At 46.3% G+C, this 24,633-nt stretch overlaps 1 protein-coding gene across 1 annotated transcript in view; it reads left to right on the top strand.

Moving 5' to 3' along the window:
* The first annotated feature begins 3,347 nt into the window (after positions 1-3,347).
* The window catches only part of LOC130873435 (uncharacterized), a 177,360-nt gene continuing 156,074 nt past the window's right edge, over positions 3,348-24,633 (top strand). The window contains exon 1 of the mRNA XM_057768272.1: positions 3,348-3,862. Coding sequence (XP_057624255.1) covers positions 3,647-3,862 — 216 coding nt within the window. The 5' untranslated portion in view covers positions 3,348-3,646. The remainder of the gene's footprint in view (positions 3,863-24,633) is intronic.

Here is a 24,633-nt window from a genome sequence, read left to right as displayed (position 1 = left end):
AAGGTCAATTTCTAGCATCATCCTGCCCAGGCCTAACAGACAATGCGGTGTGCTACGTGATTTTCTAAGCACATTACACAGATAATCTGATTTACCTTAATAAAATCCCTGTAAGGACTCTTGATTTATTAGTGACTGCTGGAGAGAGAGTCGAGAAAAGTATCGTCCTCAGAGGCATATAGTTTTGCTTTCTTAATGTTTTTTTTATTATTTTGTAATAAATATTTTGGAAGTGGGGGCAGGCATGCCACAGTAAATGTTAGGAGGTCAGAGAACCACTCTTTGGAGGTCTGTTTCTCCACGTTTTCGGGACTGGATTTGTGGAATCAGGCTTTGCTGCAGGAGCCTTTACACACAGAGCCATTTTGTAGGCCCCAGCCACACTATCCCGGCTCATATATTACAACACTCAGGGTCATAATGTCGTTGAAAAGTCTAGGCTATCCAGGACAAGTAAACTCATTATTGTGCTGTTTGAGGAGCTCTCAGTTTAGGAAATAAACTTGAAACGACGCTTTCTAGAGACAATGAAAATAAAACCCAACAACGGAGGCCTGGTAAGCCATCATCCAAAATCTCTGCTTTCTTAGACCTGTCTATACTGAGTAAAGCAGCCTTAAAATGCTTTCATACTCACACAAAAGCCCGGAGAGTAAGCAGTTGCAGAAAAGGATAAATTCTGTCCATGAACCTGATGTGACTTTGTCCACTTGGACTATGTGCGTTGGCGTGCCAAAGCTCTGTTTCCCATGCATCAGTCACATATGTGTCCCACATTGGGTGTTAAAGGAAAAGGCCACTCTCTATTAGAAAATACACGGGCAGTTCACTTATCTCTGGATCCATTTGGGGACATTTTAGAACTCAAAACCCAGAGTAAATGACTATTTAATGTTAAACAGATTCTTCATGACTCTCCTGGCCTCCTCACTGTCCCAGCATCCTGAATGTGCAAGGTTACTGTTGCAATGCCCTTGACACCCTAAGCTACTTCCAGGACCAAGTGGAAACTGCAGAGGTCACCTTGCTCTCCTGGAGATGGCTCAGATAGACCTTAGTCCCTGTGCCCTGTTAAAGCCACTGGGACTGTTTGTTTGGTATTGAACTTCTGCTAAGTCATTATTGTAAGCAACCTTTTATGCCCAGAGAAGGCCACTGGACCCCTGGGGTAGCAGATGACAGACTCTTCTCTTAGGCCTAGTGGCCTTAAGCCCCGAACTGTACTTCTGGCGGCCTTTTGTTTGGCAACTGGTTGGACAGACTGTTCACACTAGCTACTTTTTGTTTTGTTTTGTTTCTAGAGACAGGGTTTCTCTGTAGCTTTGGAACCTATCCTGGAACTAGCTCTTGTTAGACCAGGCTGACCTCAAACTCAGAGATTCACCTGACTCTGCCTTCCAAGTAGTGGGATTAAAGGCGTGTGCCACCACCGCCCGGCTTTCACCAGCTACTTTTCATACTGTCTGATTTATGTAGGAACACTTCAGCAGCTGGGTTGTGTGTTGACTGTAACCATGGATACTACAAAAGAATCAGGGCCCCTTTAGGAGGCCTTCTTCCAGTCCAAACCACTCCTAACAATGTACAGGAGGTAGGGAAGACAGTGTTCAAGACAAGCCAGGTGAACTCCAGATGACCCACGCTCACCGGCAGCTGTTTTGACTCAGAGCAGAGAAGACTTCTCGGGCATCTCCACAGAATGTTTGTGATTAGTGTGATCTGGAGCCTATGGCTCTTGCAAATTACAGTGCACATTTATATGCCAGACCCCCCGCCACATGCCCTTTCTGGTTTTATGATGAGCTTGGAGCCGCCCTCTGCTACTGTACCCTGGAGTTGTGACTTTAGACCCTATAAAAGGTTTCTGCCAAGGTCTCTTTGGTACCCACCTGTGATCTTTATGGTGATTGGAGTGAGCTGAGCTGGTAACTTCCAGAGCAGACAGCAATAGCCAGTGACAGGCCCTTCAGCAGTTAAGAGGCAGTGGATGAGTTTGTAAAGTGATGGGTCAGGAAGGAGCACAGGATGTGGATGGTGGAAGTAGTGAGATCTACGGATCTGAAGTGATGTGGCTGCTTGGTGGAAGCATTCCAGAGGGCTCCCAGTCCCTAAAGGTAAGGGTCTGAAATCTGCTTTGGAGCTGTGATGCTAGCTACACATGCTTCCAGGCCCTCCCCACATCCAACGATTGTGAGTTCCAGCTCCAGATACCAAGTATGTTTTGAGCTGCCCCAGGGTGAGGCCACAGAGAAGGAAAGTCCAGAGCAGTAAGCCTCCCACGCAAGCGTCTACACAGTCGTGCGGCTTTGGCGTATAGAGCCTTGAGGCATGCATCTCCACTTCTTAGGACTTGGAAATAGAGGCAGTCTCTTGGCTCAGCCCGTTTGGCACTGCAGGGTTCAGAATCACTGATAATAAATAGCCCAGCAACTCCTCTTGATTTCTGTGTGAGTAGAGCAGAATTGGTCAACGTGACTGACAGGGAGTCCTAGTGTAAGCTTCTCCAGGTCTTTCCTTGCCAGCTCTGTATTTACAGAGCACTTCACTACCTGCCCCTAGCCTCACCTCCTAAAATTTGCCCAGTTTGCATGAGAGAACTGCTCACTTGGGAGAGCAGGTGCCCACCACAGGATTCCTTGCGGTAAAAGCCTGGCAGCTACACCCTACTTCCCTTCCTCCTCCATTGACCCTCCCAGCTGCACACCTTGGTGCCAAATTCAGCACTGTGAAGCTGGTCCAGACCCAGGCATCCTCTCCATTCCATGGAGCCCCACCCCTTCCCCATTTAACCGCCTCGACACACACCAATGCCCAAGACTAGGTTAAGTCTGTATCAGGGCAGACTGAGTGCCGGGCTCTGGAAGCAACCAGAGAAGGACTGGTCCTCCAGACACTCTTGGTGGCTTGAAGAGGAAGAACCAGGGTCAGGAGGGAGTAGTCACCCGGGGTTGGGGTGGTCTCTCCAGCCATGAGTAATCCCCTTGCCCCTCTCATAGTTTCCCTGACAACCTCGTGCATAGGTCAGAACACCCTCCCTTTTTCCCTTTTTCCCTTTTTCTGTTCCTCTGCGCTGGAAAGGGGGCGACAGATAGGGTCGGTGCCTGGTCAGCGGCTGGGGGAGCAAGATCCCACTTACACCTGACATTCTCTATCCCTTCCAGTGTCGCCAGGCAAATCCTGCCCATCTGGTTTGTTCTTCCAGTAACTTTGTTCAGAAGGTTGGAAGGGCGGTGAAACACCCAGGGGGCCCCGGGAGATGCCAGATGATCGAGGATCGCGGATCCCGGATCGAGGATAAGGAGAACAAGTCCCTGGGGCTGTCCCCAGGGCTGGCTGGGGCGCACGGCTGGGAGGCGCCCTGCCACCGTCAGGATGCGCTCGGTGTAGCGGGACTGCCGGGGGGCGCCTGAAGGCCAGCGCTCCAAGGACACGCGGCCACCCGCTCCTCGCCGGCTCCCGGGCCCTGACGCCCAGCAGCGCCGGAGCCGAGCCGCGGGGAGTGCGGGCGAAGGGTGGCAGGAGGGAGGGCGCGCGCGAGGCGGCCCCTCCTCGGCGAGCCATGCGTGCCACGGGCCGCTGAGGAGCCGCCGGGCGCCGCTGCCAAGTCTCCGCTCCGCTTTTGTCTTGCCCTCCAGTGAATGGGAAGATGGAGATGGATGTGGAGGGAGTTTCTCCGCGCCCGGAGCCCATCCCCCGCTCCCAGGGGGCTGGCGGAGCCTGCCAGGCGCCGCCACAGCCGCCCCAGCCCCAGCCGCAGCCCCAGCAGCAGCTGGCTCAGGATGAAGTGCCCTGCGAGAGTGCGGGCGCTGAGGACAGCGACGATCCGGAGGCGAGACCCAACGGCGAGAGGGGGGAGAGCAAGGTAAGGTCCGCGGTGTGGCCGCCGTGACATCTTTTGAACCAGATGGAGGGGCACTAGTAGTGGCTGTCTCTTTAACCCCTCCACTCCCAACCCCCTTACCTCGTTTGTATGGGGGGTGGGGTGGCAGAGCGGAGAAGGCGTGGGATTTGGAGGAATCCACGCCGGTAGTGAGTTTCTCAACTGGAAGGCGTGTGCAGAAAGAAGTCTGCTCTGGTTTCGGTGTTCAGTGATGTGTGCAGGGGAAAAGTCGTGGTACAAGCGATGTTAGGCTGAGGGCAAGACTGAACCCGCGGGAGACTTCAGCTTTAGATGCATGTGGGTCTAGAGGAAGTGTGCCCGAAGACCTGGCGAGTGGCTTCCTAGACTCGTGGAGGGGAGGTGGCATGCATCTACCGATGGGAGCAAAGTTTGGCTCGGTTCAGATTGGACAGCCTTGCTTCATAGAGCTCTAGGCTGGAGGTGGTCCTCCTCAGCGGGCATCCTCCTCTTCAGGAGGGCAGGGACCCAAGTGCCTGGCGGCAGATGAACCCTGCAAGTCCTTTGCAGCCCTGCTGTGTCATGGTAGACCAGGGGAGACCTGCGCCTGACTGTGTGGAGTTCTTTAGGTAATTGAATTCCAGTAAGAGATGGCTCCAATGCCATTCTCTGCTGCTGGTGTTTTCCTCTGCTGAGAAAATTGTACAGTAGGGGAAATGGCACAGAAGATGACGCCTTGGTAATATTCAGAGAGCCTGCTTATTACAGCCATCTCTGGGCAGTTGCTGCCTCTTCCCACGCTCGGAGTTTAGTTTGATGGCAGCTAGTTGTTTAGTTCCATCGGTAACAAGTTCGCACCTGTGTTTGTTAAAGCATTTTGAAAGCCGCTACTAATATTGGGGAAAAGTTGGTTCAGCAAATCAGAATATTGGAACCCAGGCAGAGTCAATCTACTTTATTTCCGCGTTGTCTCAAGTAAGGAAGTGTCCAGGCAGATAGGCGCTTCCGTTAGGCAGAAACAAGCCACATCTCCTCAAGTGCTCCTCCTTGCGAATACCTTGATTTTCCTTGTACCTTTGCTAAAACACCAGTAGATTACACAGTGACTAGAGCATGTTGGGATCACACGGAGTGCTGCCGTTCTGTCTGCAGACAAATCTTTAACAACTTCAGATGGGCAAATGCTTAAAACTGTTTCTGCGTTTTGAAACCTGAGGTAAGGACCAGGGTTGTTGTTGATTCACAAAAATCAATATTTTATTTAAGTGGGAAGCTGTGCAGGAGTTGGGATCTGAACACACTCCGAAACAGACCAGAACGGGGCGCCGTACAAGTGGATGCAAGATTTACATTGTGAAAACCATATGAATTTTAATAGTCTGATATCCCCAGCCTTCCAGTCACTCTTGATTTCATGAATATTTAATCCTGTCACAGCTACATATTTACTACTTGAAAGCCTGTGCCCAGTTTTATGAAAACAACCCTAACCGAGTATCATATTACCTAATTGAACTTTAAGCCTTCGCTGCAAAATTGGTGTGGAGAGTAATTAAAATCTAGAGCCAGCCGGTGCTGCTGTTTCCATAGTGTGGGTTCCTTCGCCCTGCGCGTGAGAAGAAACTCCTGCCATCAGCAAAAAGAATCTGTGTATATTTGTTTCCCTCTGCTGCACCATGTAGACTGTTTAATGTTCTGCCCGCTATGAGGAATGAGAAAAGGGATGCTCTAGAAATATACACCAGACAAGGAGAAGAGTGAAAGTCGGTTGATTACATTTAGTTAATCAGTGTGTTCAGATAATTGAGTATCCCAGTGATCTGATTTGCTGCATGTCTGCCTGCAAGTTTTTTTTTTTTTTGAGGTGGAAACAAAATAACTTCCTGCACCCCCACACCTCCAGGTGTTTGTCTGAACCTAGAAATCAGCTGCGGTGACCTTCGCTTGTCTCTGCTGCCCTCTTTGCTAGACTCTGAGAGTCAGAGGAAGGCTGTTACGTTCAAACCTTAATGACTGCTTTTGCTTTTGATGAATATGAAGGCAAATTACAATTTTTTTTTTTTTTTTTTTTTTTGCAAATCTTGGTTGTGAGTTGAGAGACCTTGGTGCCTGTCTAAATTATTCTAGGTAAATGTGGCTGGAGAAACCTTGGATGACGTGGACTGCAGGCTTATGAGGCCGTGGGGGTAAGGTGGGTAGAACACCACACTGGACTTTAAAAAGCTGTTGAGTGCTGTTTACTGCATTGGGTGATAATGTTTCCTTTGCATTCTTGAGAATAGTTACAATTTTGAAAAATTCTTTATTTTCTTCCTGCATACTAGGGCACCATTAATAAAGATGTAAGTGGGTACATCCTTGAAAATACAGTGTTGGAAGAGTAATCAAAGTTGTTTCTGTTTGCTTGTTTTGGATTTCTTTTGAGACAGGATTTTGTGTAGCCCAGGCTGGCCTTAAACTCACTATATCGTAGAGGATGATCTTGAACTCCTCATCTCCTGCCTCCATCTATTAAATGTTGAAATTGCATGGTTGCACCACCGCACTTGGCTCAGTGATTGTGTTTTGATTCTGCCTTGGGACCAAGATTTATTCTTGGATAATTTACCATCATTGTCTTATTAAAAAAGTAACATGGAGGTCGACTCATAATTGACCATTTCTATATTGTTGGATGTATAATCATATATCGCATGTCATCATAAAGTCTCTGAAATAAGAGGTGAGGTTAGAATACTAGATTTAGTGTGTGTGTGTGACATGTGTCATGGGTGTGTTTGTGTGTGAGAGAAGGTGAGTGAGAGAGAGCGAGAGAGAAAGAGAAAGATAGAGAGACGTGTGGACTTAGGACAACTTTCAGGACTTGGTATTTTCTACTACCCGGTGGGTCCTGGGGATTCCTCTCACGTTCTCGGGCTTGGCAGCAGCTTTATTCATGCGACCATCTCGTTGGCCGAAAAGAGACCCCCCTTTTCTCTTTAATATCAGAGTTCCATCATGTACCCAGTGTGTTCTGTGCTGTAGGAGGGCTACGTGGTTCTTCTCCAGCAGCTACTCTTGAAAGAAACATTGCAGCAGCTCCATTTGCACGTGATCGAGTCCATGAGCCAGAGCAGACCCTCCATGGACCACCAATCTTGCTTCCTTGTCACTGAGTCTTTCCTAAACGCTGTCCCCTGTCTCTGTGCCAATCAGCAGTGTGGTGACCACCTTCGGAGACCTTGTGTGATGTTTCCTTCTTCTTCATCTCTGAGGAGACTCTAGACTGGGTAGATCTCTTTTCTTCTAGTCTTAAGAATGAAGATTAAAAAGAGTGTGTAAGGAAGAGACCTGCGAATCCTTGGAAGCTGTTCTTCATTTAAAACACCTGACCTCAAAACTTCCTTACCAAATTTCCCAAGGGCACCAGGTATCTTTTTTTCTGATTTTAAAACTTTGTGGAAATGTTCTGTTTGTACCAAATAACTCTTTAATTAGTATTTATGAAACTTTGAAAAAACTTTGATTTTTGTTTTGTATAACTTATAAACCACTCCAGTGATTTTGCCCGCCGTGTTAACAAGTTACTTAGTACATGTACAAACCCTTCCCATGGTCCCAGATGGGTGATGAGGATAGTTCCTTCATTTCCCCTCCATCTCATTCGTTTATCCTCTCCCTTAATCTCTCCCTCCCCTCCCCTTCCCTCCCCTCCACTCACACTGTAGGTGCAGCCCAGGTAGGAAGCACCACAAGGAAGCTTCCTGGTTTGCTCTGCTCTCAGTGAGCAGGACAAGTTGTCCCCTCTTGTGACCTTGGATTAGAGGAGCTCAAACCTAGAGCTACCAATAGCATTCAGCTGCTGATGGACTCCACTTCCCCCTTCAGCAATATTCCATTAGCGGCACGGCCTGAACTACACTGTTCCGGAGGCCGCTATGAGATCCTAGCATCCTGTTTATTATTTTGACTTTCTTTTTTAAAAGCCTTCAATTTGAAATCATTTTCGATTTGTGGTACAGTTTTAAAAGAGTATTATATAAACATTTTTCTCAGATTCCCCTATTTTTAATATTTTAAAATATGCTTACTAGTATTGCATAAAATACAGGCTATGTACACCACAGTGGAGAAAATACCTGAGCTTGACACCTACCTCTGGTTCAGTGCGTGTGTAGTGTATCAGTGTTTTCCATGCCTCCCTTATAGAATTGTAGAATTCTCTCTTTACATCTGAAAGCCCAGAGAGGATTTTTTTCATGGTCAACATTAACCTCACACTGCCTTTTTGCCCCCTGCTCTCTCTGGTGGGTTTAACAGTGTGCTAAGTGCAAAGTCTGAGTTCCCTGAGGTAGTACCTCAGATGTGGCGAACCCCATGGATGCTGAGGCTCGGGCAAAGCCAGAGCGGTGTTGGCTGTGGGGAGTGCCATCTTTGCTTTTGACTTTCATCTGAAAAACACTTGTGCTTTAGTTAATGGTTAAGATGGCATTTGCCAGTCTGCAGGGGACAGTGATAGCTCGCATGGCGAGTCAAGGGGAACGCTAGTAATTCAAGGCACCTCCACTCCCGAGTGATGTTCCTGGCATGAGAAACAAGAGAGGCCTTCAAATGTTTGTGCTGTTAGCCAGATGGATTCTGATTTCTGGCTCAGAAGTGGATATTTTCTTTTATTAGTGTTGTACCTGAAGTCAGAGAGACCTGAACTGGATCTTGGTTCTAGCTTTCCCTTATTCTTTCATTTACTTTGGACGTACAGAAGGCTTTGGCCTTGCACAGCTTTGTCCTCGCATCCATATAAAATAGGCTCAATAACAGTGTCAACCCAAATGGTTATTGTATGGCTTGAATGATGTTAGTTGCAAAAACTTTCGGTTCACAAATTTTCAGGAAACAATGGCCAGGGTTGTGAATAATAGTTCCATTATTATAATTTCTGGGGTCCGCACTTTGACAAAAGAAGATGGGCTGAGAATTTAAGTCCCCCTCCCAGAGGACTCAGGCACGCTATGACGCAGACAGACCCACAGTTCTACAGTCAAGCCCGGTTGGTACTCTGACCTGATTTTGTTCTTTTGGCCATGTGGTTTTGTGCTAGTTAGTCTTAACTCTCAACTTGACACAACCTGGGCTTGCCTGGCAGAAGAGTATACTGAGGAATTATCTGGATCAGGGAGGTCTTATGGGTGTGTCTTGGCACAGGGGCAGATTGGATTGCTAATTAATCTAGGAAGACGCAGGCACCCTGGGCAGCACCATTCCCTAGGTGGTGGGTCCTCCACAGGATAGGTGAGGATGAAGCTAGCCGAGAGCAAGCAAGGAAGCACTCTTGACTGTGGATGTTTTGAGTGCCTGCCCTGATGACCCAAAGTGATGGTCATGAAGTTGTGAACCAAATAAACTGTCTCCTCTATGGCTTGTTTGTATCAGAGTGTTTATCAGAGGTACGGAACTGAGACTACTGTGGGTGTCTGGGCATCTGTATGGCAGATACGTTACAAAGGACTTATCCTCACTTGCCCCATCCTGTTACCAGGGACAACCAGGATGGAATTCTTTACACCTGTCCCCCTTTAGGCCTGGGGATGTATGGAACACACCAATAAAGCTGGTGGGTTTCCCTGTGACTGTATGTCTTGAGAGGAATAGGTAGCAAATTCTTAGACTTACAAATTAATAGTTTAATAATTTTTAAACATATTATAGTTTGGTCGCAGGCAAGAGAAATATTCGGTTGGAGCAAAAATGTGTTCTGTTGGAAGGTAATCATAAAATGTGAAGAAAAAGCGCTATACTGGGCTTTGTTAACTCTGAGTAGTAGGTAACGAAGGGCACTGTCTCAGGAGCGCGGACGTGAAAATAGTCCCAGCCTCTGGTTGTATACCTGAGTCATGTGACAGAACACCCAAGAGAAGTCCAAGGGGGCAGAGACTTACTTTGCCTCTCAGTTTCAGGGGTGTCCATCCAACATGGCAAAGGCTTAGCAGAACAGTTCAGCCATGGTGGCCAGGAAGTAGAGAAAAGGAGGAAGTCAGGACACACCCCAGTGACTCACTTCCTTCCAAGTCCCACCTCCCACCTTCACCACCACCCCAACGTGCCATCCCGTTATGAGGCCGTCAAGGTGCGAGCCCGCTGACTACGATGGAGACCCATATATCATTTGTCTCTGGAAACCGCCTCACAGACACACACTGTTTCTTTCCTTTGAGTGGTTACCTGGTTCCTAGAAAATCCTGAGATGTGTTTATGAGACCAGTGAAATGGATATTAGTGCCCCAAACACCATCGTTACTTTTCTCCTAGAGAAAGGAGCAGGGAGAAAAGGAGAGAGAGGGAGATTCAGTCAAGAGTAGCAAACTTCTGAAAACACCATACTCCCTATAGTTTGAAAAGATATGAAAATGCAGCCTCTTGCTCACATATGTACAAGAAGAAAGAGTATTTGATCCTTTAGTGTGTGTGTATGTGTGTACACATGTATGTGTGCATGCACACATGTGTGTGTGTGTCCAGAGCCAGAGGATGTGTTGGGCACCCTGTTCTATCCCTCACTCTCCACTGTCTTCCCTTGACATTGCATTTCACAATGAACCTGAAGCAATTCTGTCTATGCTGGCTGGCCAGTGAGCTCTTGGATCTGCCTGTCTCTGCCTGTGCATGCTGGAGCTAAAGGCATGTCCAGATATGCCTGGCTCTTTGAGTACCAGGGATTTGAACTCAGGTCCTCATGCTTATGCAACGAGTGCTCTGTCAGTGAGCCATCAGCCAGTTTTTCCTTTCTGACCTTGGATTATTGTTTAACAGAATTAGGAATCTGGGTTGGAAGGAGTGGCTTGCTACATCTGCTCTGCTGCCTCTCTCATCCCGTCCCACGTGAGAAAATCGACCTCCCATGACTAGTGCTTAACCAGCAGTGAGCTGATGCTTGCACACCCCTTAACCTCCCATGACTAGTGCTTAACCAGCAGTGAGCTGATGCTTGCACACCCCTTAACTTAGGACAGACTTCTGGATGGCCTGAGTTACAACCCTTCTCTCTCAGGGAATTCTAGTCTTCTGAGTCCCGAGTGGTTATATGACTTATTTAGAGTTATTAAGGTTCTTTTTCTCATTTACTTGTAAACCAAGGCTGGCACCTACATCTGCCAAGCAGACCCTCTAAGAATGGACGTAGTTGTGACCTAATCTTTTCACATACAGACCTTTAATGACAGTTGTGTCCGTGGTGATAAAATTTAACTTGTCTTTGTCTGCCGGAAAATTAAAGCAAAATGATTTCTTGTGTCAGCTCCTGAAGTGTTTTCTCTAATGTGCAGCTTCATGTGTCAAGACGTTTCTGTCCTCACAAGGACCTGAGGAGCTCTACCATGGGCAACCTTAGTTCTCACATGTGAGGGGAATCTGCCCAGTATGTATGTATCAGAGTATGCGAGTGAACAAGCGTGTGTGTGTGTGTGTGTGTGTGTGTGTATGCGAGTTGTATGAGCTTGTGTATGACTGAGTGAATGTGTGTATATGTGTATGTGTGTGTGACTGTATATGTGACTGTGTATATATACAAATGTGTGTATATGTGAATATGTGTATATGAGAATGTGCATTTGTGACTGTGTGTATATGAGACTATGTGTATATGTGACTGTGTATGTGACTGTGTGTATATGTGACTGTGTATATGTGACTGTGTATACGTGACTGTGTATATGTGACTGTGTGTGTATGTGACTGTGTGTATATGTGATTGTGTGTGTATACAAATGTGTATATATGTAAGTGTGTATATGTGAGTGTGTATATGTGACTGTGTGTGTATGTGACAGTATATGTGTGTGTGTAGACACAAGTACATAACAGCATGTGTTTGGAGTCAGAGAACAGCCTCTGGTGTCAGGTCTCACCCTCCATATTGTTGTAGATAGGGTGTTGTCGTTGTCTGCTGCATATGCCAGGCTGTCTGCCCACAGCTTTTGATGAGTCCCCTGTCTGTCTCCTGTCACCCCATAAGATCACTGCAATTAAAGAATTTGGTGCTTTTAAGTGAGTTCTAGGCACTTGAACTCAAACCTCACACTAGTGCCACAAGCGTGTTTACTCATGGAGCCATCTCTGCGGGACACACGTTCTTCAGTCACTGTGGCTGGCTCACAGTCAGAGATCAGTAACTAGTGATTGTATGGATCTCTGTTCTGTCACTGTGTATGGTGACGTCTGTTAGACACTAGGACTGCAGAACCACAGTGTGAGCTTTGAAGTTCAGTGGAGGACAGCAACAAGGTAGTGAGGACCTTTGAGACAGGAGGGTAAGTCCTGCCGCGGAGTGCACGGAGGCTGCATGGTCAGGGCTCAAGAGCAGGGATGCAGCGGAAGAACTTCGCAGGTGTATGGTGTGTCAAAGTTAAGAGTGAACAAGAAAGACTCAGAAGATCTTCGTAGGGTCACGGGGAGGCAATGAGTGCCAGTGGTGATCCTGAAGCCCTGGGCTGCAGAGACATGAGCCCACAGCATCAGTAGGAAGGAGTGCTGGAGGCGAGTCCCAAGAGAGTCTCAGGATGCCGAGATGGCTGTTGAGGTCACATCTGGCAGGGAGCAAGTTGAATGTGTAGAGCTTCTAGGCAGAAGATAAATTGGAATACCCATCACAGTTGCCATGCTTGGGAAGTCCACACAAATAGTCAGCAAAGCAATTAACTCGTGTGTGTTGTGTGATAGAGCAGAATTAAATCCTCTTCATTGTGTGACAAGAAAGGACTTTACGTAGCTCAATATATAAAGAGCACTTGAGCACCAAGTAGAACAAACACAGCATTTCTCTCGGGATACAGCTTCTTTTCTGGAAAGAACAGATAACAGCCTTCTTACCCCACCCCTCCCATGTGCCCCACATGACTTGGCTTCACGGTCCTCACTGCCCTGTGAAATGCCATGGCCTCCTCTGTGGACTGTCTTGACCTTTTGCAGCCCTGTATCAAGCTGGGGATGTGGGACTGGAGCGTTTGGCTTTGTCTTTTCTTTCTCACTGGCACAGCCTGCCCAGGGTCGCGGCTCCTGGGGAGAGAGAATTCCAGGTTCTCACCGTCACTCTTCACTTGGTAAACTAACTGAGCGGAGACCGGACAGCAGGAGCCTCCTCTGTGCTAGCATGCTCCCCTGGAGGCTGTGTGACACTCCTCCGAAGACCAGGTTTCAGACAGCGTGAGAATCCCGGTGTGCTTGGAGAGGTGGCTCAGCTGCTCTTCTGGATCCCTGGGTGTACTCCCTAGCTCCACATGGCAGCTCACAGCCATCCCTGTCTCTTGTCTTTGAGATATGATGCCCTCTTCTGGCCTCCGAAGCTACACTTATAAAAAACTCAAAATAAAACCTTTTTAAGATTAGTTCAGTGAAATGAGACTGGGCCCCTGGTGATGCTGGTCAGTGAGTGACCCCACTTTTCTTGCCCCCAAATGTTTGAAGCAGCTCTGCCCCATGGCCCATGTGTCTCCACCCATACTCCACCTCCCCAGTCACACCTGTCTCCTTTACCGTTTTCTCATTCCTAAGTTTTACAAGCAGTAAAACTCTTTTTCCGTGGATAGTTCAATAAGATTTTACGATGTGTGGCCTGTGTACTTACCAGCTACAGGACAAGGAGCCTGTGTCACTCCTGCTCCCAGGCACATTGTCCCCCAGGCACTGTCCCTAGCTGGTCTCAAAGCTTGGCATAAATAGAGCTGTGTAGTTAATCATTGTCTCAGTTTTGGTTTGGGGAACTGGTGCAAAGAAGTCCCTATTGCTTGAGGGGATGTGCTAGTTTGGGGGTGATTGCTCATGCTTCAGGGTGGAACCTCATTTTCCTGGGTAGATAATCGCACTCATTTGGAAGGGTGCTGTGTCCTGCAAGACAAGGTGACTACAGGTTAAAGAAAAGACTGAAAACCTCAGGCGCCTTTTGTGGGTATCCAATCTGATGTTTTAGAAGTGGACAGTAAGATATCTTCATCTTTCTGTGTGCTTACTCTGTAACCTGTACATTTCTTTGGTGAAAGTCTATTCAAATCTTCGCCCTATTTTAGGGGGAGGAGGGACTTTGTGTTCTCGCTGATGTGATCTGTTATTTTCACTTAGGGTTGGATTTCAGAAACCCTGATGGAAGCCTGAAGAGCTTACAAAGCAACAGACATTTCAAGCTTCCTTTTCCGAGGCGTTTGGTGAGCTCACATTTATTGGGCATTTATCATGTGTCAGTCACAAGAGAGACTCACATCAGGTGATCTCATCTTATGCTCCCCAGTAATCCTGAGAAGTAACTATTACCAACCCAGGGATTACACAGCTGCTGTATGGCAGAGGAAGGATTGGCATTTAAGTCCTTCAGCCTCCTCTACCTCCTGTGGTGGGACTCCAAGGCCTTTATTTTATCCACCTCAGAAGTTGCCATGCTGAGAATTCTCCAGAGGGCTGGAAGGTCTGAGCGTTCCTTTGCATGTTACTATCCAGGACATCCATCTCTGTCAGCTAAACTGCATTGCTATGTTTATGCAGGGGGCTGCAATCGGAGCAGCCAACCCTTGCATAAACCCCAGTTTGGCTCCAACAGGCTGTGGAGACTTTTGGCAAATCATGGCAACACTTGCATTTGGACACCTTCTCCCATCCCCTCCTAGGACTTTTAATTAATTTATGGGTGTAAGCCTCAAACATCTATCAGGGTTTCTGAAATCTAAAACGTGAAAATAACAGATGTATCAATAAAAATGAAGACAGCTCATGTCCCGCCTAAAGTTGGTCAAAGAGTTGAGTGGACTTTCATCAAAGAAACAGAAAAGACCTGAAAGGCTGCTCCACCTAAACATGGGGGTAATTGCCCGTGGAGGCCAGAAGAGGGCATGAGAGAGCCTGAAGCTGCCCCGTGTGGATGCTAGAACTGGAACTCAGGTACTCTGCAAGCATTTTTACCTGATGAACCATTTCTCCAGTAAAGATGCTGATGAACTGGACTGCGGAGATGGCTCAGTTCAGCCAGGAAAATGCATGCTGTCAGAGCATGAGGACCCGAATTTGGATTCTAATAACTACATAGAAGCCAGGCATGGCTGTGCACACCTTGAACCCCCGTCAAAGCGTGAGGACCCAAGTTCAGATCTCTAATACCTACATAAAAGCCAGGCATGGCCGTGCACACATTCAACCCCCGTCAAAGCGTGAGGACCCAAGTTCAGATCTCTAATACCTACATAAAAGCCAGGCATGACCGTGCACACCTTCAACCCCCGTCAAAGCGTGAGGACCCGAGTTCAGATCTCTAGTACCTATACAAAAGCCAGGCATGACTGTGCACACCTTCAACCCTAGTTCTGGGGAAGCAGAGACAGAAGGATATCCAAAGCTGGGTGGCCAACCAGGCTAGTTCAGTGTCCCCCAAAATAAGGTGGGGAGTGACAGAGGACACCTGGTGCATGCATGTACCCACATATGCATACACAAAACCCACATATACCACACATACACAAAATAAAGTGATGTTGATGGCCCATGTATTAAATTCCTGAGAGAGCAGCCAAGTCATTCCAATTGACCAGTGAACTCCTGGATGAGACACGTTTTTCAGGCCTTAGAATCATAACTCTGACATTCAATCAAAACAATTGAACACTCCACTTACAAGGCACATACCAAGTATATAGACCTTTCTAGATTCTCAAGAGTATCAGGGTTATCAGGTTGAAAGAGGTATTGAATCCATGAGCTTGAAAATGACCTATCTTATCTTAGATTCGATGTTCTTATGAACAATTAGATTAAAATCATTAGCAAGAGGGCTCTGAATTTGCAGGAATTGAGCATCACTACTTTCTGACGATGCAGGGTGTACATACCAAGCCAGTGTGCATTGGGACGCTAGCTGAGAAGGACTCCCTGGCTACCTATGGGGAGGGAGGCTTGTTTGAGAATGTCTTTACTGCCAAGACACACATCACCCAGATAGTACGTTGTTGGTAGGGCTGGAGTCATTACATATCATGGCAACCTCATTGGGGAGACATCCTTTGGGGGGAAAGCGTGGAACTAGGATTGTGTGACTTGGAACCCTGGTTCTGCTTCTTTTAATTGTGAGCCCTCAGGTGAGTCCTTGGGACCCTAAACTGTAAAAGGCAAATCAAATTTTCATGCCTCTAAGAGCTACCTAGTGTGGTAGCTTAAATTCAGTCATTACCTGTGTTAGCAATGCCTTTCATCAAACTTTCTGGCTGTCTGTGTTGTGGTTATAGGTGTGTATTATATTCTGTGTCTCTCTGGTTTTGATGGTTAAGTTGACATACTCTTACAAAATTTTTAATGATACCAACTGAAGTCATTGAGCAAAAACAGCACCAGCAAAACCAACCAAACAAAAATCAGAATCACTGTTGTGTTTTGGAGACTGTATGAAATGGTACGAAGGAGCATAGTCATTCCTGAGATGGGCACCCTGGGATGATGCTGGCTGGACTAGTATTCGGCAGTCCTCCCAGGGTACTTTCCCCTGTATCCTAGAGCGTGTCCCCTGCCTTCCTATCTTCCTTGCTCTCTGGGTGATAGATATCCTACCAGTGATCCTTCTCTTGTTAGTGCTTTAGAATGCACTGTGTTCTACCTAAGCTGTTCCCTTTGCCTGCAGTGTTCTTCACTTGAAAGTGCCTTGAGAATTCCTTTAATGTCTCAGGGAATGTTTCTCTAATTTTAACCTGTTTGTCCTAACAACAGTCAAGTCTCTGATGACATGCTTTCATACTTTCTCAGTTGTGATACCAGTCTATTTCAGTCTGTTGTTTTCTCAGATCTTTCTCTAACCATAATGTAATCCATCACATGTAGTAAGCATTCTCTCTGTGTGTCTCTGTCTCTGTGTAAAATCTTTTTCAGATGAGGCCTCTGTATGTAGTCCATGTTGGCCTCACATTGTTGCATAGCTGGAGCTAGCCTTACACTCCTGATCCCCCAGCTCTACCTCTCATCCCAATTGCTAAGATTACAGGCATGCGGGCATGTACTGCCATAGCTGGTTGATGAAGTGCTGGGAGATTGAGCCTGGGGTTTTGTATATGCTAGGTATAAATAGTTCATGTATAAAAATTGATGCTATAACAGCTCCATGGTATGGTTAAGAAGGATTTTATTGTAGATATGAAGGAGAGAGAAAGAAAGAGAGAGAGAGAGAGAGAGAGAGAGAGAGAGAGAGAGAGAGAGAGAGAACAGCTGAAATAGCAGGGGTGTAAGGAGAATGAGTACTTGGGGGAGGGAAGCCTGTAAGATGGAGTTAGTTTAGGGTAGGGAAGGAGGTGAAAAGAGTTAGGATTCTAGCATGGACTCTGAACATGAGAACAGGTGCTTGCGATACTGAGGGTGCCTGGAGGCCAGCATGCACTTCGGTGTGTTAACAGGTACCACAGGAAGCCATTTGTCCCTTCTGCCTTTTGGAATTTGAGGAACTTGTATCTCCTTTAGACTTGACAGGTAAGTACTTTAGCAACTGGCTATATCTCCATCACCTTTCTAATACAGCTTTGACTTAAAAACTGGGTACAAATACCCATGTTCACTGATACTCTTGTATATAATTCTATTTTCTGGTCCAGACTGGTTCACGTCCTCACTCATCCCACATTCCAGTGGAGAGACATAATAAACAAGCGTAAATTAATAAATAAAGCCAATAAACAAGTCACTGACAGCTGTGATGGAGGTGGGTCTTGTATCCATCTGTTGCTTTCGTTGGTTAACTAATAAAGAAACTGCTTGGCCTTTGATAGGGCAGAAAATTAGGTAGGCGGAGTAGACAGAACAGAATGCTGGGAGAAAGAAGCCGAGTCAGGCAGTCGCCATGATTCTCCCACCCGACACAGATGCAGGTTAAGATCTTTCCTGGTAAGCTACTACCTCGTGGTGATACACAGATTATTAGAAATGGGTTAATCTAGATGTGAGAGCTAGCCAGTAAGAGGCTAGAGCTAATGGGCCAAGCAGTGTTTAAAAGGATACAGTTTCCATGTAATTATTCCGGGTAAAGCTAACTGGGTGGTGGGACACATCCCCGCTGCTCCACCAACACAGCTGGTAACCCACTGGTCAAACTCTAGATGTGTATTCTGAATCCCCACCCAACTACTGATGCAAAGTCACCAATGCAGAATAGTAAAACAACAACCTGGAGTAGCCTTCTCCTTCATGGCCTTAGGACTCATCCTCTTCTTTGACGTCTTTCTATTTTCTCCATAGTGTTTAATCTTTCCCCAGCAATGGCGTTGGACCAGCTCCACTTCCTGCACCTGTGCTACGAACCATAAGTTCGTAATGATCAAGTGTATCATTCTTTCCCCGTGAGTTCAGCTCAGCCTTGGTGCAGACATTCACTGACGTGAGGTGGCGTGCAAGTTGGTCACCAGACATGCGCAGCTCTGTCAACGTAACAGTGCAAACTCAGCTCCCCTTTTGCCCCAGACCAGTCTCAATGCTTGGAAGTCACACATCTACTGACTACTATGTTGAATGTTGTAGATAAGGACATTCCCCTCATGAAGAGATCTGTTGAGTACCCATGGGTAGCTTCACCGGGCCTGACAGACAGACCCTGGTTACATGCTCTGAAACCATTCCTCCAGAGAGAACGGAGACTTGTACCATTTCCCTGGATTTGCTTGCTGCAGCTTCTGGGTGAATTGCTTACAAATGGTTTTTGAGCCACCAATACCATTGTGCAGGGAAGCCTGGTTGGAGCAAGATCTCATTCAGAAACTATAGCTGGCAGTGTTGCTATTTTTCTTGCTCAGCTGTTTTCACTGAATTGCGAGATTTGTCCTTGACCACTGGAAAACACTCTCCGGTGAAGGTGTTCCAGACAGCTGTCCTCACATCCAGTTCAAAGCCTTTAATAGTGGGTGGTTGAACCTCAGCCTGAAGCGCCATTGACATCCCTCATAGCCATTTACTAATGACTGTCTTCACACTGGGGGATGGTTCTGATGGCACTTGCAGTCAAGAGTGCACAGGCAGGGACAGTTAGCATCATCGGAGCCTCCACAGCAATGCGGGGGGAGTCGCGTTGAACTCCACAATAGACAAAGAGTGCCGGAGTCACACACTTACTTCTTCAGCTTACATCTCACGCCATAGAATTCTCAGTGTGTTCTCACCACTGGGGACTGAGCTGTGGGTAAAAAACAAGAGAGGATATGAAAAAAATCTGATAATGAAATACCTTTATTCCCAGTCTTCTTTCTATTCATGTCTTCCTTCCTCTTCCCTTTCATCTATGAAGGTGAGTACTCTCGTTCTGATAGGAGGAAGAACTAGGGGATTTGTTCTCTGGATCGTTGTGTGGGACTTGCTGTGTTCTGTAGCACATCACATGGCTGTCAGCAAGAAGAGAGATGAGAGAAAGACCCCACGGTAGAGTTGGTGAATTCCCTCCCTGTTAGCTAGGATGGAAATGTGAACAACACCTGGAAGAGGTCTAAAGCTCCTTCCTTTACACATCCCGTTAGCTGGGAGGCCCCCAGCCCTACAGGCAGCTGCAAGGCCTGGGAGGCAATGAGGGATGCGGGCATACTCTTCCATCACGCCAGTGGTGGGGACCACAGACCAGGGGTGAAGGAGCTGCCAGAGAGAAAGAGCAAAGAGGAAGGAGGTTACTGCTGTCTAGAAAGATTTTTGTGTGTGTGTGTGGGGGGGGACGGGGTGGTGGGGGGGTGGCGGTGCTTACTTGGGTGTGGGGTCTCAGGGAATCCTCTGGTGTCATTCCACAGACATTGTTCATTGTTTGAAAGATAGGGTCTCTCTTTCTCCCTTACCTGGAATTCACTGATTAGACCAACTTGGTTGGCACAGGGTCTGCCTGTCTTGGCCTCTCCCCAGAGCTGAGATTGCAAGCATGAGCCACCGTCCCTGGCTCTTTAAAGTAGCTTCTTAAGTCCTTGTACTTGTAAGGCCAGCGCGTGAGCACCTGACCTCTCTTGCTGTTCCTCTTCTAGTATCTTTTATATCACACACACACACACACACACACACACACACACAATATTAGAAACACAGAGGTACTAAAACCTGGCGTGTGTTAATCCCACAAGGTGAAAATAAGACCACTACACAACTTTTGAGTCAAATTTGAAGCAAGTTTTGTAAATGTTGTCCAGGACGAGGGACACTGGCCACGTCCACTGGGATTCTCAGAGAATGGCCACAAATTACGCGATTCAGGTTCTTATAAAGACAAACCCCACAAGACTCGATTCTTCCTGTCTTGGTCCATTTGGGGCAAGCATACAGGTGGATGTACTTCCTGCCTATGTACCTCCCACCTACGCGTGATCAAGCATATCCTGTGCAGCTGGGGCAACCAACCTTGATAATAGCAGCAGAAACACAGAGCCTATTACCTTACATAAACAGCAGCCCCCAGCATTCCCGGAAGTTGTCTGTCCTTAAGCAAGCGGGTCTTACAAGGTTTATCCACCCTTGGTCAAGTGGGACTTACAGGTTAGGGGCACTTTTTTTTTTCTTCATACATCTCTTAAGCACAGTACCTTAAAACACATTAGCCCTCACACGTGCTCACCAAAAGCTCTGGCCAATGGGACTCTAATTTCTTATTAAGTCACCTTCTGGCTTCCATATCTGAAGTAGTGTGTGACACTAGAGCTCTTATAGGCTTCAGCACCAGGGACATCTCTTTCCACTCCTGCTCCAAGGATTTTTGGGTAGAATATGGCTGCCTGCCTCTGTGATGCCAACGACTTTAAGCAGCGTGAGGCTTAGATGTTTGTTGGAGGTTCGTAAGGGAGGGAGGCAGAATGATCACGGGGTTTTCACCTCCTGGAAAGTCCTACCTTCATTGTGTCTACCTCCGCCTCCACTTATGCCTCCCTGTGTACTTACTAGATGTGACTGGAACAAGGGTACCTTGCTCATAGTCCTTACAGGTCAGAGTCACAAATCATATTGTGGGTAGACGTGTCCCCATTTTTCTTTTTTAATTCAGACTGTAGATGATTCTGGAATTTAAAGACTCCTCATTCTGGGCACAGCCCCGGAGTTCTACGGGGATTTGGTGTCTACGGTAACAGTGAGATGTCAGAAATTACTTTGAAGACCATGTGTCTCACTTGTGAAAGAACAAGAGATAGACAGGAGGAGGAAATTCTTCAGGGAAGGCGCTATCAAGGACCTAAGGGCTCAGTTGCTCCGGTGTTCAGAGTCACTGGGAAGCCACTGATGTATCTGTTTAGTTGTGGCCTAGAGCTGGTGTTAGCTACAACAAAACATTCTTTGGTTCCTCATTTGGCTTTCATCTTGTGCTGCTTGAAAGGAGACAGCACAAAGCTGTCTAGTGGGTTAATATTGCACTGGGTTAACTGTGAAGGCTCGGATTCCATCAGGGTAGCCCCCCACCCTCGTGGTGACAAACAGAGTGAGGAGAGTCTGACAGAGCTGTTCTTCAGCCATGGAGCTTATCTGCCTCTCAAAACTGGCCTGGTTAGCTGCTGCTGACTAACCAGGAAAGCGGAGCTTGGGGGCTGAAGTGAGGTTTAAAAGAATCACACGAAAGCAGCTGTGTGTGACTACTGGTGTCATCAGTAGAAATTTTATTTATCCTGGGGAGGCGAAAGATATATGGATGTGCAGACAGACACTATAGATACTTGTATCTATGCATATGTATATATGTATGTATTGCTTGACTAGAGTCAAGTTGAATGAGTTGGTGAGGTGATATACATATGTATATATGTATATATATTGCTTTCTTCCTAGCTGACATGAGATTAGTTGGTGAGATGGCAGATATATAATATATACATATATGCATATATACATACACATTCGTACATACCTATATATGTTCAGATAGAGCTATAGACACAGTATATCAGAATATACATATAGACGTGTATATATATATATATATATATATATGTGTGTGTGTGTGTGTGTGTGTGTGTGTGTGTGTGTGTGTGTGTTGCTTGGGTCTTTCTACATAGCCTGAACCATCATATGGCACCTCAAATTGCAGATGGTTGTTAATTTTTGATTGGCAGAACAGTATTGGTTCTTATTGTTCTTCTTCTTCTTATGTATCTAGATCCTTTCAAGTTGACATGAAGGTTCAATGTCACCATGATCCAGGCTCTTCCTTGCTTGGTAGCTGACTCCTAGTCCGAGTTCCAAGTGTCATTTCTCCGATTAGACTGAGAGTCATTGGAACTCTGGTTCTCCAACAATGAAGGATGGGAATTGCCTCTAAACAGTGCACTCCCTGACTTATGCTCTTAATCTCTGCACCATGGTACATAGGCTTTGTGTTTCAAACCAATGAATTCAAATCCTGGAACTGTTACTTTCATTACATTTTGCTACAAGCAGTCGTTCTTATCTTGTACAGTACGGATTAATCCATGTTCATGAATTTTTAAATCAGGGAAAACGTTGCATCCCAGTGGTTCCCTTATTTATTTAGTTTTTTTTAAAGAGGGACATCTGACAGCCAGAGAGAAAGCTCAGCAGTTATGGGCTCATGCTGCTCTTGAGAAAGACCTGATTTTCATTTTCACCATCCAGGGTCACTGCTCACAGCTGCCTGCAACTCCAGGTTCAGGGATCTTATGCCTTGTGGGAATCTGCACACACTTGGTGTACATACACACACCCACATAAATAAAATGGAATAAATGTCACACATAAATAAGATGGAATATATGTCAAAACAAAAATATATAATGAGGTTAAAAACACCCAGACTTGCAAAGTATTGGTAATTAGGCAGACCCGTGAGATCCGGGAAGGGCAAATCCAGGGGTTAAAGATACTGAACAAGTGTCCAGATTTTACTTCAGCTTGCTAAGCATGGATCACAAAATATTTGATTCAACTCTTTTGATGTCATCCTAAATCTTGAAAAATTTAATGTCTCTGACTTACTACAATTTTGTTGAACAAAATGACCACCAGTTAATATGAGTTATCCAGGAAAGGGTTGTATGTCTCATGACGTACCAGACCCTCAAAAGATACAGGTTATTGCCATTGCTTTTGGTTGCCCACTAGAACCTGATATAGACCCTACTGCTCCTGCTGTTTTTAACAGCCAAATTATTATTGACTCTATGGGATGGACAGGGATGCTGTGGCATTAGCTCCATGTAGCCGCTGCTGGTTGCAGCTGGGAGCTGTCACTAACAAGATAACAGTTCCCAAGAGACAAGTGTATTCTCTCAAAGTGGGATGAGGGTAGATATTTATTAAAAAGGGAAGCACATCTACCTGAGAGTTTCCCCTTCACAGTTGGCCTGTTATGAAACAGTCACATTTTCCAAGCTTTTAGAATTACATTTGTGTGTTTGTGGTGTGTATGTGTGAGGGCACACATGCCACAGCACAAGTGTGGTGGTCAGAGACCTTGTGGGAACCAATTTTCTCCTTCCCCCATGGAGGCCCTGGGGATTGAACTCAGGCCATTAGGCATGGTGGCAAGCTCTTCACCTGCCATGCTGTCTCACTGGCCCAATAGTCACAGTCTGTAAGAACTATATCACACATACTTGAAAGTTCATGTTGCTTCATTTAGAAGTAAACTTTAAAATGATTTTTATTATGTGTTTGTGCTAAGATTGAGTAAGAGCTCCATGATCTCAAAGTTTGTGGTCAGGTATATATTCTTGGGTAGGCATGGTTTCCAGTTTGATTGATAACCAAAAAGACTGTCAGCCTTTCAGTGCAGATTCTGGGGCTTTAGGACACATCCCTGTGCTAAGCACCAGATATAGTGCTTTGGATGTACATCCGTATTCCTGTTCCCGAGGGCACTCGAGTCATATCTGTCTCAAGAGCCCCTTGCTCTCCTGGTAATGGCCCAATTATTTTCTTTATCAGCAATACCAGGACCAGTCATAGACCTAAATGTTTGACATATTTATCTCTTAACTCATTTAATCCTTCCAAGTCCTTACCAGGTGAGTTGAGTGCATTGTCTCATGTAGTCATTACGCCGATGGCTTTCAGAGGCTGAAGCAGAGTGGCCAGTGAGGTTGCGTTAGCTCTGCTATTCCCAGTACACAGCCCCCACCCTTCCATCCACCTTTCGGTGGACACCACAAGAAGGGCAATGCAGTGAACATCTCTGACTTTCCGATGGACACCAGACAAAAGGTGATACAGAGAACATCTATGACTTTTTGATCTCATGACTCCAGGGAAAATTCAGTCATGTTTCTTGATCTTTAAATTGTTCCATAGAGATGTCTTCTTACTCCTTTTAAGATCGTTCCTTTTCCAAATGTGGCTGCCTTGTTTCCATGTGTGTCTCTGTGTGATCATGAGTGCTCTAAATGTGCTTCCTATGGCACAGGTCTCCTTCATGAATAGATTTGCAAGCATCCGGGAGAAATGGGATGAGGAGCAGGAACCACTTTGATTTGACAGAAGCAAGTCCAGTCTCCCGGACTGAGGGATGACAGGATTGATGGTACACATGAAAGCTGCTCGGGAGGAATTTATCTATTACCAGCTTCCTCTGGGCTTTCCATTCTGTCCCGTATGACTAACTCCTCTATGACATAACCAGCGGCTTCTCATTTGCTGTGCTTGCAAACTCAAGTTGTCCTTGACAACCTTTTCTCAAATCTAACCGCATTGATTCCTTCCTCAAGATTAATAAGGAAAGGGCTAGAGAAATGGATCAGTTGGGAGGATGTCCATTATGCTCATATGAGGGACCTGGGTTAGAACCATAGTACCTATGTTAAAACAAAGTAAAGCAAAACAAAACCAGGCATGGCCAGTATATACACAGCAGAGTTGCAGAA

Source organism: Chionomys nivalis, chromosome 4, assembly GCF_950005125.1.
Source record: "Chionomys nivalis chromosome 4, mChiNiv1.1, whole genome shotgun sequence".
Classification (NCBI taxonomy): domain Eukaryota; kingdom Metazoa; phylum Chordata; class Mammalia; order Rodentia; family Cricetidae; genus Chionomys; species Chionomys nivalis.
This window is presented reverse-complemented; position numbering and strand designations above follow the sequence as displayed.